At 36.7% G+C, this 15,068-nt stretch overlaps 1 protein-coding gene across 1 annotated transcript in view; it reads left to right on the plus strand.

The window, feature by feature from the left end:
* Positions 1 to 4,912: 4,912 nt before the first annotated feature.
* tanc1b (tetratricopeptide repeat, ankyrin repeat and coiled-coil containing 1b) overlaps positions 4,913 to 15,068 on the plus strand; it is a 78,733-nt gene continuing 68,577 nt past the window's right edge. The window contains exons 1-4 of the mRNA XM_016246028.1: positions 4,913 to 5,027; positions 7,929 to 8,035; positions 11,934 to 12,102; positions 13,296 to 13,308. Coding sequence (XP_016101514.1) covers positions 4,913 to 5,027; positions 7,929 to 8,035; positions 11,934 to 12,102; positions 13,296 to 13,308 — 404 coding nt within the window. The remainder of the gene's footprint in view (positions 5,028 to 7,928; positions 8,036 to 11,933; positions 12,103 to 13,295; positions 13,309 to 15,068) is intronic.

The following is a 15,068-nucleotide window of genomic DNA, read 5'->3' on the forward strand; positions in this document are numbered from 1 at the left end:
TATCTGGATGCACTATAAAATCAGTCAGCATTGTAAATATCACAATGATTTAATGTGCTTTTTAATTTACTTTTAAGTTAGAATTACTTCCATCAATCAGTTCAGTCTGTTCACTTCAATGAATTGATTCAAAACTCTGATTCACTGATTCTTTTAAACCATCGCTCCAATTGTCATGGATATCTCATAGTGCTGGGCGGTATGACCAAAAATTTATATCACGGTATTTTTCAAAATGATACCGGTTTCACGCGTTTTCACACAGTTTTTTTTTTTTCATGCGTGACCGGGTGTTAACCATATTTTCTACTGATTGAGAGAGTAAATACTGCAGTATATTGACTTAGAATGCCCTATTTTACTGTCATGATGAGTGAATGTTGTCAAAAAATACCACACTAAATAGTGACTAAACACGACCCCTTTTAATACGTGTTAACCAGGAGTCACTCTCATTTATAATTGCGGCATCGTCTGGGGATGTTGGCTCGTGTGTTGTTTTTAAATGTCAAGATGACATCTGTGGAAGTAATTGTGCTCTTCAACCGCTAACTGATGTCCAACATCACCAAACCGCACTGCGGCAAGCACTGCAATTGTTTATTGTTTAGTCTTTTGAAAAAAAATTATTATAATTGGTTTGATTGATCTTTTAGTAATGATGAATGAAAACATGACTGAAAAATCCCATTGACTTTCACTACAGTTCAAAAATTTGGGGTCTGTAGGATTTTTTGAATGACCAAGGCTGCATTTATTTGATAAAAAATACTGTAAAAATTGTGAAATATTGTGACAATTTAAGTTTTCAGTTTGAATATTTTGTCAAATTTAATTTATTCCTGTGATCGTTACTCCAGTCTTCATTGTTTGTTTGTTTGTTTATTTATGTTTTAAAGCACATTTATGCAACCAAGGTTGCCCAAAGTGCTGTACAAGCATAATAAATAAAATAATAAAAAGGACAGACTCAGTACATTTACAATTTAAACACCAATTAATGTTAAAACTCTGGACGATTATAAATGACCTTTTAGCAAGGCTTTAAAAATTGAAATGGACTGAGCAGATCTTATATGCATAGGCAGTGCATTCCAGAGTTTGGGGGCGGCAACTGAAAAAGCACGATCTCCTTTAAGTTTGCATCTGGTTCTGGGAATCACTAAAAGAAACTGATCGGAAGACCTCAAAGGCCTGAGAGAGGAATATTGGCTCACCAATGTTTCCAAATATTTTGGGGCCACTCCATTTAAATATTTAAAAACAATCAATAAAAGTTTATATTCAATTCTAAATTGAACCGGCAACCATTTAAGAGATGACAAAATTGGGGTAATATGGGCATGCTTTCGAGTGCCAGTCAGCAATCTCGCTGCCGCATTTTGAACTGACTGTACCCGAGCCAAGGTTTTCTGGCTAACACCCACATAAAGAGAATTACAATAATCTAGGCGTGAAAAAATAAAAGCATGAATGACTGTCTCTAAATCACTAAAAGACAGCAGGGGCTTCATTTTTGCCATAAGCCTCAGCTTAAAAAAGCAGGACTTTACCACAGATTTAATTTGTTTGTCAAATTTAAATTCAGGATCAAATAATACACCTAAAATTTTTCACCACTGCTTTGTTAAATACATTCAAAGATCCCAAAGCAGCAGAGATAGAAGAACAATTTCCAACTGAACCAAAAAGCATGATCTCAATTTTGCCTTCATTTAGTTTAAAAAAAATGCTGCCAACCATCCTTTAATGTCAAGAAAGCAGTTTACAAGCGGACTCATTTTCCTTATACAATGGCAAATAAATCTGCATGTCATCAGCATAGCAATGAAATACAACGGCATGCTTCCTAAATATACTTCCCACAGGTAGCATATACAATAAAAACAAAGGAGCAAGGCTATATCCTTGAGGAACTCCGCATTTTAGTGGAGCTGGCATTGACAGATGTTCACCAAGTTTAACCGCAAAACTTCTACCTGTAAGATAAGACTTGAACCAGTCAAGGGCCACTCTGCGTATTCTGACATGATTTTCCAACCGAGAGACTAAGATATCGTGATCTACGGTATCAAAAGCCACACTCAGGTCCAACAACATTAAAATCAACGACACTTCTGAGTCAGCACTTAAAAGAATATAATTTTGAACTCTTAAGAGTGCTGATTCTGTACTATGTTTTGTCCTAAACCCAGATTGAAAAACTTCAAAAATAGGGTTTTTTTCCAAAAATTATTGCAGTTGAATAAACACTGCCCTCTCCAAAACCTTGGAGAGATATTGGCAGCTTCGAAATAGGTCTATAATTAGAAAAATAAGCAGGGTCCAAACTGGTCTCTTCAATAACGGCTGCACGATCGCATACTTAAAACCACCTGGCAAAGAACCTGTCACCAGGCAGTTATTTATTAATTTCAAAATACTCTGACCAATAGCATTAAATACCTGCTTCAGAAAGCGCGCAGAAATATAATCTTGGGGGCTGGTGGAGGGATTCAAATTATTTACAATCGCTGCCAAGTCTGACAGAGAAACTGGCTCAAACTGATGAAAAACAGAAGAGCCAGTTTCAATCAGTTCTGGTTGATCATAATCAAAGTCTTGAATGGAAGATCTCATTTCAACAATCTTATCTAAAAAATTTTGTTTACACTTATCACATGATTATAAAAAAACTTCAAATCCAACTGAAACCAGTGGATTTATCACTGCATCCAGAGTATTAAATAGGACCCTTGGATTTCCACAATTTTTTTCAATAACAGTGGAGAAATATTTTCCCTCACGGTTTCGACTAATTTCAAATAACAGTCCCTTAAAATCTCCAAAGCCCCTTGAAGCCTGTCCTTTCTCCTTTCTCTGTCCGTCTGCATAATCGGCGCAGCGCATGAGTGAACTCATTCAGCCAATGTTCATATTTTAATTTTACCCTTTTTGTCTTCAATGGAGCAATCAAATATTAGTGCATGTCGAGGACAAAGAAGAGAAAAGTTAATCGGAAACCATACTTGATAATGGACTCTCACTGTCCAAATTCACAAGAGCAAAATTGTTATACATGGTGCAAAAATCATCAACAGTTTTAGAATTCAGTTTCCGGCATTTATAAGTAGGAAACCCCGGTTTCCTTTCAGAACATAAAAAAGAAATATTACAAATCACAGATTTGTGGTCATAAAAACCAGTATCAATAATTTCAAGGTCCCTGACACTCAACCCATAAGTAAAAACAAGATCCAAAGTATGACCATATTTATATGTCGGACCATTTACATGCTGAACTAAATTGAATGATTCAATAACATTTAAAAAGTCTCTTGCCAATATATCAGACGGACAGCAGACATGAATATTAAAATCCCAGAGGATCAAAAGTCTGTCATACTTCGTCCTAATTCCTCCTAAAAATTCAGCAAAATCCTAAATAAAATTCTTATTTTCTTTTGGAGGCCGATATATCACCACACATAGCACCGGAATTTGTGCGTCTATTTGCATCAACATCATCTCGAAACTGGAAAAAGTGTCCCATTTCACACTATGGCAGATAAATTGTCTTTTAAAAACCGTAGCCAGGCCTCCACCTCGTCCTGTGGTACGAGGAGAGTTTAAAAAGTCATAGTCTGTCGGTACCAATTCCGTGAAAGGGTTAAGATCATCCACTTTTAACTAAGTGTCAATGATTCTTCAGAAATCATTCTAATATGCTGATTTGCTGCTCAAGAAACATTTCTGATTATTATCAATGTTGAAAACAGTCGTGCTGCTTCATATTTTTGTGGAAACTATGATACATTTTATTTTTCAGGATTCTTTGATGAATAGAAAGGTTAATAACAGCATTTATTTGAAATAGAAAACTTTTGTAACATTATAAGTATCTTTACAGTCACTTTTGATCAGTTTAATTCATCCTTGCTGAATAAAAATATCAATTTCTTTCTCAAAAAAAAAAAAAATCTTACTCACCCCAAACTTTTGGACGGGAGTTTAGTTATGTTAGAAAGACTAAATATGACTAGAAATGACTGAGATTGGTTGTGGTTTTATCTTTCGATCAGATTTGAAATGCCATTTGACTTAATTATCTAATAACTATACATGTAAATGCAGTCAGGTAGTAGCATGTTTTGGATATCTTAGGCTGACTACACCCGATTTTGAGCCCGATTTGCACCCCTCAGTGAACGTGAGGGTGAGGCCCGATTCAAGGCTTGTCGCAACCAACTTTTTGTCCAAAATATCCTCAATTGTGTGGTGTCATTACGATTATTTTACTGCGCCCGATCGCATCAGAGCCTCCATGATCCCAAATCATAAATATCAAACATGTTTGAAATTTACGACTCTTGATGGGGCTGCCTCTAATGTGATCCCTGCGATAGCCAATGAGAGCGAGCAAGCGTCACCTACCAGATGTTGTGTGCTTCTATAGCTGAAACTTGACAGTGGAGTATTGAGAAAGAATATCACCCATATTCTTTTTTTCTCTTTTGTTTTTCACTGTACAACAGAACGAGCGCCAGGAGAGCCAGCTGACAACGTCGATTGTCCTCCATGTGCTTTTCTTCTTAAATCACGTTTGATCTCGCGAGTCACTGTGAAATCATTCCTACAATCGACAGGTGTGTGGTCTCGTGGTCCTGCCGGATCCTCTAGTTTGTGCATTCAGAGGATTATATAAGGCTAAAAATCGGTTGAAACTGTCATTATGTCTGTGGTCTCCCACAGTTTTAACATTTGAAAATCGTCTAGTGTGTCCCAGGCCTTAGTATCACAAGTGCTGCTTTCCCTCCAAAGTGAATCGATCTCCCCATTCAAGGCATCTAAAGGACTGAAATACCTTGTGTTTTGGGAAATGAATCTCAGGCCATGATGTTCTAAAGGGGTGTTTTTCCAGAAATAGCTCATTATGACTGTGTTGATGCTTGCTGTTGTATCGTGTGTGATGGTGTTTGTGGATCTCTGGGTAAATCCTGCAGCAGAGGCTCAGATCAATAATGCCAGTGATGGAGACGTGTGCTCATGTGCGGTTATGAGCGATGCTTAATGTCAATGTCAATGTCAATTTTATTTATATAGCACTATTAAACACAACCGTGGGTTGACCAATGTGCTGCACAATAAAAACATTTCAATAAGTCAATACAAAATAATTACTAAAAGAAACAGTACAGTAGAATGTTCTCATTGATAAAACGCCAAGTCAAAAAGGTAGGTTTTCAACATGGATTTAAAAACAGATAGTGAAGGTACAGATCTAGTACAGTGGGGCAGAGCATTCCACAATTTAGGGGCAGCAACTGAGAAAGCGCGGTCACCCCTGTATTTAAGCTTCGACTTTGGGATGCATAATAATCTCTGGTTGGACGACCGGAGAGACAAGAGGGGCTGATGTTCAGTCAATAAATCAGATAAATAAGCAGGGGCCAAACCATTTAATGATTTAAACACTAAGAGAAGCATTTTAAAATTAACTCGATAGCGCACAGGCAACCAGTGCAGAGAACGTAAAACTGGTGTAATATGATCCCGTTTTTTGGTACTCGTTAAAAGCCTTGCAGCTGCATTTTGAACTATCTGCAAGCGGGATAGGGCTGACTGACCAATCCTAAAATACAGCGAGTTGCAGTAGTCTAATCTAGATGAAATAAAAGCATGAATTACTTTTTCAAAATTTTTACTAGACAAAATAGATTTTACTTTCGCTAGAAGTCGAAGCTGAAAAAAGCAGGACTTGACCACCGTATTTATCTGTTTATCAAATTTTAAACCATCATCAAAAATAACACCCATATTTTTTAAGAGGTTAAATCGCCAAGATTTACTTTCGGTGTACTACGAGAATCCGACGGACCAAACACAATTATTTCAGTTTTACTCTCATTGAAATTAAGAAAATTTAAAGACAACCAGGCTTTCACATCAGACAGCTGTCTTGAGCTAATTCACACTCGCAAACAAAAGTTTATATTTGCAAACTCAAAACCTTATTCATTTTAACAAAATACAATTTGCAAATGCACAACCAAATATCCTCAAATGCAAAAACAATTCATGAATATCCAAGTATGTTTGCACAGTTCTGAATGTTTGTATGTGTATGAACTGATTGTTGAATGTGTATTTGCAAATCGTTGATCACTGTGAATTTATGTGCCTATTTGCAGACTTTCCTGCCAGGCACAGATTTACATGTTTGTGTTTTTTATACATTCTCTTTAGCCAATCAGATATGAGTTTAAATAAATAAAAATTAATGAATGTGAATTAGCCTTCAGATTTTGGAATCAAATTTTCAAACATTTATTTTGAGGCTCTTTTAGATCCAGACTTGTGTGCTGAGAGAGAGTTTTGTGTGAGCGCTCTGAATCTACAGGAATGCTTGTTATTAATATGTGTGGCACTGAGATGAGAGAGATGAAAGAGTAATGAGAAAATGGAAATTAATAACAAACTCCCCTTCATCTGTTCATTCTCATGATCACATATTCATACCTGCTTTCACTCCATACAGACTGAAGAAATAGTTCACAGGCAGTGAAAATGTTGTCTATTTACTCAGCCTCATGTTGCTTTTTTATCTTCATGCATGCATTTGATCTTTTTCTGTGCTACAGTGTTACTTTTCTAAGTCATATGAGTTGTTTGAGGAACATTTGAGTCATTATTTGCTCATAAACTCTCTATAGAGACTTTCACTTTTATCTTTCATATTTTTGCACTGTTTTGTTTTGTTCATCAGTGTTTCTAACTGTTAAAGCAATAGTTCACCCAAAAATGAAATTTTGCTGAAAATGTACTCACCCTCAGGCCATCCCAGATATAGATGAGTTTGTTTCTTCATCGGATTTGGAGAAATGTAGCATTCCTCACTTGCTCACCATTGGAGTGAATGGGTGCCGTCAGAATGAGAGTCCAAACAGCTGATAAAAACATCACAATAATCCACAGCACTCCAGTCCATCAGTTAACATCTGGAGAAGACAAAAGCTGTGTGTCTGTACAAATCTGAAAACAAAATGATGAAACAAATCATTTAGGCATTTTTAACATCAAACCATTGCTTCTTGCTAAAATATGAGTCCTCAATTCAAAATATTGCTTTCTCCAATGAAAAATAATCTTATCTGAATCAGGAGAGAAATCTGCACAGATCAAGCACTGTTTACAAACTGAAACAGTCTAAAACAGTTCTACAGAAATACGTGTATGGATTTTGATGTGAGAGACAACAGGAGATGGACTTTTTCACTCGAGGAAGCATTATTATGGATTATGGGCTCATATTTTGGCCAGAAGTGACTGTTTCAAGTTAAAATACCTTAATGATGGATTTTCTTACAAACATGCAGATTTTGGATTCACAAGATGACAGCATGTTGTTACCGGATTCGGTTCTCTTCCGTAATTGAATTGGAAAATGTAATATAGGACGTGATTTTATTTGTCAGGAAATTATTGGATTGTAAACAGTGTATCTTTTTCACTGGAAGAAGTGTTATTATGGATTATGGGTATTTTGGCCAGGATCAATGGTTTAAATTTAAATAGTAAGAATAGTCTGTACAAATACTTTTTAAGTGGGAGAACTTGCACAATTGGTGGCTGACTAAATACTTTTTTGCCCCACTGTATGTACATATACTGTATATATTGCTATCCTTAATATTTAGTATACACATTATGTTTATTGTTTTCAGCATAGAGTCAGTATGAGCTCTGAATCATGACATTCCTTGTGACTCCCATCTTGTGCTTGTTCCAGTGAATGGCTGCGAATGAATGTATTGCAGTCGCTGGTGTGTATCTGCGCAGATCCTGTAAGTTCTCTCTCTCTCTCTCTCTCTCACTCTCTCTCTCTCTCTCTCTCTCTCTCTCTCTCTCTCTCTGTCTCTCTCTGTCTCTCTCTGTCTCTCTCTCTCCAGGCCCCTCCCCCGCCACTCAGGAGTTGATGACACGTTTGGGGTTCTTGCTGGGTGAAGGCATCCCGGGCTCCACGCGCATACCTATGGACGACAAGAATGAAAAAAAGGTATTTTCCACAGCCGCTGCCAGAGTGAGAGAGCGAGACAGTGAGACAGACGGGAGAAAACCTCAAGGATTAAAGCCGCGTGTTTGCCGTCTGACAGTGTGAGACGTGATGAGGAGTGTGTCTGTGTGCCACCACAGTAAGTCATTCCCGTTCGCTCTGAGCCGCTGCAGAGCCAGCGACCAGAAACTTGAGTCGTGTTAACTTGAGGTCTGCTCCAGAAATAGTTTTGTTCTGTCAGGGTTTCAGATGATAAGATAATTAAGCTGAGGCTGTGGTCCGAACGCCCTTCATGTGGAATGCTTTTGTTTAATAAATCATAATGCTTCGTCGCTCTGAGTGCCTGTGGGAATTGCATGAAGAGGGAAGCAACAATGTGCGTCTTTTAAATAATTGGTAATGATCTGCGTCGTGTGTTCTTGGACGATGTTGTCCAGTGGGATTCGGTGAAGGTCTTTAATCTGTTTCATCAGGATGCCGGCTGGAAGTTTGTTTTAAAGGAACTTTCATCTGGTTTTGTGACCTTGACTGACTCACAGTCCAGCGCTGACTCAGAGGGGCTGCTGGTGTTTGGGGTCTAAGAGAAAAGGATGTAAACAATCTGCTTAATTCAGGCTGTTGAACAGTCAATAACGTGATGGTATTTCATTTTATTTTGTCTAGACCTGTTATGTTATTCAAAAACATGTTCAGAAATAAATTCACCCAGACAGCGAAATGAAATCAAAGTCTGAATTGAAATGAATTATGATATTTTGGGGGTTTTGATGTCAAAAATGTCTATGTCTGAGTGTCAAAAAATAATTTACTTTTAAAAGCTGAAACACTTGAAAAAAATGGCATAATTATTGGCATAATAATTATAATAATCATCGTCATCATAAACCGTAGAATACTTTTATATTTAAATGTGTATTAATAATAATAATAAACAGGGAAATAGTTGTACATTTAAATGTATTAATAATAGTAATAATAATAGTTTAGCAGTTCTATATTCAGATATTAAAATTTAATATCACAGTGTGGTGTAATCAATATGCAGGAAGCTATTTTGTTGTTATGTGACAAGAAACACTAAGCAAGAAATGACATCGAGGACCGCTGTGGACCCTAATGATTGAATGTTGGGTCAGTAAGTTTCTTAAACTGTTGATATTTTTTATTTGATTTTAAAGTCAATAATGTCTAGTGGGTGTAAATTTCAAATCATTTCCATTTAAACGCTGAATTTCTTAGTAGTACTAATATAATTAATTTCAGTGAAACAGTTTTATATTTAAATATCATAATGATAATAATAATTATTATTATTAATAAATGTTGAACTGGCAAGGTATGGGAAATGCAGTCGACGACAAGAACATCATGAGCCATCTGTTCTACATGGACGACTTCAAGATCTTCGGTAGAGACAAGAAGCAGCTCAAGCAGGTAATGCACATTATCAAGAAGTTCAGTGACGACATCCGATTGGAGTTTGAACAAGACAAATGCACAACTGTTGTCTACATGAGAGACGTACGAGTCAATAGCCACAACATCCAGCTGAGCAGAGGTTCGTCCATCAAGAACCTCGAGCAGGACAAAGTGTACAAGTACCTAGGCATCGACGAAGGCGATGGTATTCAGCACAATGAGATGAAGAGTAAGATCTCCAAGGAGTACTACCGCCGAGTCCATCTGGCACTTAGGAGCAAGCTCAATGCCAAGAACAAGATCAGTGCTATCAACAGTTTAGCAGTCCCTGTCCCCACATACAGCTTCGGCACGATGGATAGGAGAGTAGAGGAGATCAGGAAGATGGAAAGACAAGGAAATTGCTAACGATGCACCATCCGAAAGCAGACACAGACCTATTGTACATCAAGAGACGCGATGGTGGCAGCAGGCTTATTGAGCTGGAGTCTGCGTACAACATCGCCATCGTCAGCCTTAGCAAATACATTGAGCAAGATAGTGACAAGCTCATGAACAGTGTTGGGGGTAAAGTATTACCAGGAAACGCGGGTTACGCAATCAGATTACTTTTTTCAAGTAACTAGTAAAGTAATGCATTACTTTTTAATTTACAAGAAAATATCTGAGTCACTGTTTCCCATGTATTGACTTACAGCTCTCCTGTTCTCATGTTGAGAGAAATCAGGAGCGAGTGCAGAGGCGTTGTGTGCAGAGGCTGTGTGAACATGATGTTACTGTAGCTCTAGACTCAATGTCAGCATGCATTAACTCATTTCACTCACACAAAAACAGATTCAGTATTCCTCAAAATGAAAATCTAAAATGACTTTAGATAAACATACCATTTGTGTTTCTTTTTGTTGTTGTTGTTGTTTCTGAAGAGAGAAAAACGAGGCCAAGGCAGATGAGAAAAAGTAACGTAAATCATTACTTACCATAAAAAGTAACTAAGTAACGTAATTAATTACTTTTTTAGGAAGTAATGCAATATTGCAATGCATTACTTTTAAAAGTAACTTTCCCCAACACTGCTCATGAGTATGGTTAAGAAGCATGAAGCCAGCAAAACCAAGTATGCCCTGACGAAGACGGCGAATGAGATCCGCAAACACTATGAATGAATGAGGGATTTATATAGCACTATGTGTGTACTGTTGTACACCCAAATCATGTTACAATCATATGAGGGGTCTCTCCTCAACCACCACCAGTGTGCAGCATCCACTTGGATGGTGCGACGGCAGCCTCAGAGCAACGGCGCCAGTGCGCTCACCACACACCAGCTACAGGTGGAGAGAAGAGAGAGGCAGAGCCAATTCAGTGGATGGGGATTATTAGGGAGACCATGATTGGCAAGGGCCAGTGGAGGGAATTCCGCCAGGACACCGGGTTACACCCATACTCTTTACGAGAAGTGCCATGGGATTTTTAGTGACCACAGAGAGTCAGGACCATCAGAAGGACAGTGTTTTTTACAGTATAGTGTCCCCGTGACACTGGGGCGTTAGGACCCACACAGACCACAGGGTGAGCAGCACCCTCTGCTGGCCTCACTAACACCTCTTCCAGCGCCACCTAGTTGTCTCCCATCCAGGTCTCCTGACCAGGCTCAACCCTGCTTAGCTTCAGTGGGCAACCGGTCTTGGGCTACAGGGTGATATGGCTGTTGCCATGGCCTTCCCAGGCATGAGGATCATCCAGAGATCGCTAAAAAGGTGGGCGGAAAGCCAAGCTGGAGTTCTCTAGGTGAAGGTCGAGCACTGAGAGAGAATATCGAACGAGATCGGATCGAGTGTGTGAAGGAGAAGGCTCTCCACGGCAAGTTCTTCAAATATCTGAATGAGCCATTTGTAGACAAGGAAGCCAGTCTGATCATTGCTGCCCAGGATCAAGCACTTAACACCAGGCAAATAAGTATTAATAAAAATAATAATATTTTATATATTTATTATAATAATATAATTACTGACAATTAATCAGTTTTATATCTAAATATTAATATTTAGCATGTCATTAATTATAGAAAGCAGTTTTGTTGTAATGTGACAGGAAACATTTGAAACAGGAAATGACTGTAAACCCTTGTGACTCTACGTCATGTCAGTAAGTTTATTGAGATTTTGAATATACGTAGATGCTAATAGGTGGTTTTCTCTAGGTATTCTGTGAAGTTCTGGCTTGAGGCATGTGAAGGATCTTTGGATGAGGTTCTGGTGGCATGTCAAGGCTTTTTGCCTCATTAGTTTTGGTTTTATTTGAATGAAGAGAAACCTCAGACTCTGGCATTGATTTAGCTGTTGTGCATTAAACTGAGCATTGGCGTTACAATCCTTTTCTCTCTCTCTCATCTCTCTTCTGCCCCTTCATATAATCCAGATAAAAGTGTTTGGATTATTTCTGCTGAAGCACATCAGCGTGTCTCTCTGTTGTCTCTCTGCAGTGTCCAGTGAATCAGGGAATCAGTCCATGTTCTACTCTGACCAGCAGCACAGCGTCTCCGTGTACGGACAGTCCCTGCTCCACCTTAAACAGTAACAGCGGCCGTCCTGTCTGTGGAACCATCATCAGCCCCAGCTCCACCCTCGAGAGCAAAGACAGCGGTATCATTGGTGAGACACACACACACACACACACACACACAAACTCAAAATCAACATCTTTCCCACAAATACTCATTAGCATAATGTGAAAGAATCTCAGCACTGTAAAATCTAGTTAAATGACCATCATCCAGTCGGGACCAGGGCTATTATAGTTAACTGAAACTAAAACCATGAAAAGGTTTCAGTTTCTTGAAATAAAATAAACATGAACTGAAATCAAATATAAAAAACGTTTTATTTCAGCTAGTTGCCAAGGCAACATTTCTGATTTTTATTTAGTTTAACTTGAAAATAACTAAAACTAAAACTAAAATAAACATTTATAAAAACTATATAGACATATACAAAAACTACTAAAAATAGCAAAAACACAATAAAATTACTAAAACTTTAACTAAAATTATAATGAAAATGCAAAATATACAAATAAAATATTTATAAAAAAACTAAATAATTCTAAAAGCTATTATAGTCATTCACTGATTCCAAAGTAACACTGATCTTGAAACAACATTTTATTCATATTTTTTAATTAAAATCATGTCAATTTAATCCAAAAATACTGCCATTATGCATTTACTTACAATTTTATTCTACAATTAAAATAATCTTTAAATAAACAAATATTAAGGAATAAATATATATGAAATAAATGTCTTTATTTTTCCATTGTAACAATGAAAGTGAGCATTACAGGCTGATAGCCCTAGTTTCTGAGAAAATTCAACTTCCTTTCAGTTCAGTGAATGTTCTTGTCCTCCCGTCATTCAGAAATAGTGTAATTTATATATAAATATTAATATTCAAATATCAGCATGGTGTTTATAATAATAATAATAATAATCAGAAATAATCCTGTGGCCCAAAATCTTATAGAAATTATTTCAGATTTTAGTATATCATATTATAATATATATATATATATATATATATTACATTTTTTTTTATTGTGAAGTAAAAATGTAAGTATGCATCATGGTAGTATTTGTTTTTGCTAAATTTAATTAATACAAAAATGAATTTAAAAAGTGTATCCAAACTGATTTAGATTTTATTAGATTTTTGACATTAAATGAAGGGGAATGAGATTGTTACACATTATGGTAATAAGAATTTGTGAGGAAAATATGCTTATATTTAGATTTTCAGTAACATATGACCTGAGAATTTCTATGTCACCCAATAACTGAAAAGCTGGCCCACCATCACCAGTTTAGGGTCTTCATCACCCCATTAAAACCCCTTCCCATCATCCTGTGCTCCACAAGCTCTGCTTCATTATGTGGAGAATGAGAGCGAGCTGAAATCTCAGCTCATGTTGGCCTGCAGATCCAAACGTGGGGGGTTTCGCAGGACGAGGGTGTTGATGCAGCTTGGCTGCTTCAGAAAGTCAGTTTTGAGCTCCGCTCTGCATTTTTTCGGTTGCAGATCGAAAGATTAAACATTTCTCTATGAATTATGCACCATACAGGCTGGCAGTCCTAGTTTCTGAGAAAATATTAGAGAATATGTGTTATTGCCACAAAGTTGTAGTTAGAAAGGGGTGTCTGACCCTGAATTATAGCCAGTTTATAATCGCATTTGTCTTGCAAGGAGTTTATTTTGTCCTTTAGATGTAGTACACATAAGAAGCATGACGAATTTCGGTGTAAATTGTTTGTAAAATCCATCCTTGCAAGAATTGTTTTGTGAACGGGTTACACAGAAATTGGTTCTGCTGGTGTTTGATGCATTAGGCCTATTGCCAGTGTCATTTGCTCTTTACACAGAGTTTTAGGATGAGAGAAATCAGCAGACTTGCTGAAAAAATTCAGTAAAATTTACGGCCAGAATTTTACCGTAAAAAATACGGTAGCAGCATTTTTGATTTTATGAATTAAATTTAAATTTACATTTAAAAATCGTATTTCATTGATTCGACTGCCTTGATGTAGAGGAGCGTGTTTGGCCTGTGTGACCCACTCAGTTTGTGAAGAATCAGCAGAAAGAAAAGCAAAACATTCAGTTCAGAAAGAGTGTGAACAGCTGTTTCGATGCAGTCACTGAGACACATGTGTGCATGGATACTGTAAACTCGGCACATCTGACACCACATTGAACATCTGGCTGCTTCTCTTTTATTGAAACCCAGAAAGAAACAGTGTTTGAGGATTTTTATACATTTCAACAATGAAGAAGAAATGTTTAATGGGTTCTCATAGTCATGAAAACCCTGGACTTATATGAATGCCTGGAAAAATCAGGGAAATAAAAGCAAACCTAAAAAGTTATAGCAATTTCTATAGTGCATGTAATTGTTTCTAGTATTCAGTATTTCATTTGTTATTATTGCTTTTTTGTGAGTGCAGTATCTATAAAAGATTTTTTTGAACAATCGTCAAAAATAATTTCCAGCAGTCCAGTCATGGAGTTTCATTGGTCACAATTTTTGGGAACCCATGTATTTGTTTGCTTGTTTTTTATATTTTCTATATTTTCTTTTCTATGTTTCTAGTATGTTGGTTAGAATTGCTTTTTGTGAATGCAGTGTCTAAAATTATTTTAAAAAATTGAATTTTGAATAGTCAAATATTATTTCCAGCAATCCAAAATTGTGATTTCTTTCTTTCTTTTTCTTTCTTTCTTTCTTTCTTTCTTTCTTTCTTTCTTTCTTTCTTTCTTACTATCTTTCTTTCATTTATGGCATTTTATGTATTTATTTATTTATTTAGTGGAAAATTAACAACAAATAATTCCAGCAGTCCAGTCATGGAGTTTCATTTGTCACAATTTTTGGGAACCCATGTATTTGTTTGCTTGTTTTTTATATTTTCTATATTTTCTTTTCTATGTTTCTAGTATGTTGGTTAGAATTGCTTTTTGTGAATGCAGTGTCTAAAATTATTTAAAAAAATTGAATTTTGAATAGTCAAATATTATTTCCAGCAATCCAAAATTGTGATTTCTTTCTTTCTTTTTCTTTCTTTATTTTT

Source organism: Sinocyclocheilus grahami, unplaced genomic scaffold, assembly GCF_001515645.1.
Source record: "Sinocyclocheilus grahami isolate Dianchi unplaced genomic scaffold, SAMN03320097.WGS_v1.1 scaffold780.1, whole genome shotgun sequence".
Lineage (NCBI taxonomy): Eukaryota > Metazoa > Chordata > Actinopteri > Cypriniformes > Cyprinidae > Sinocyclocheilus > Sinocyclocheilus grahami.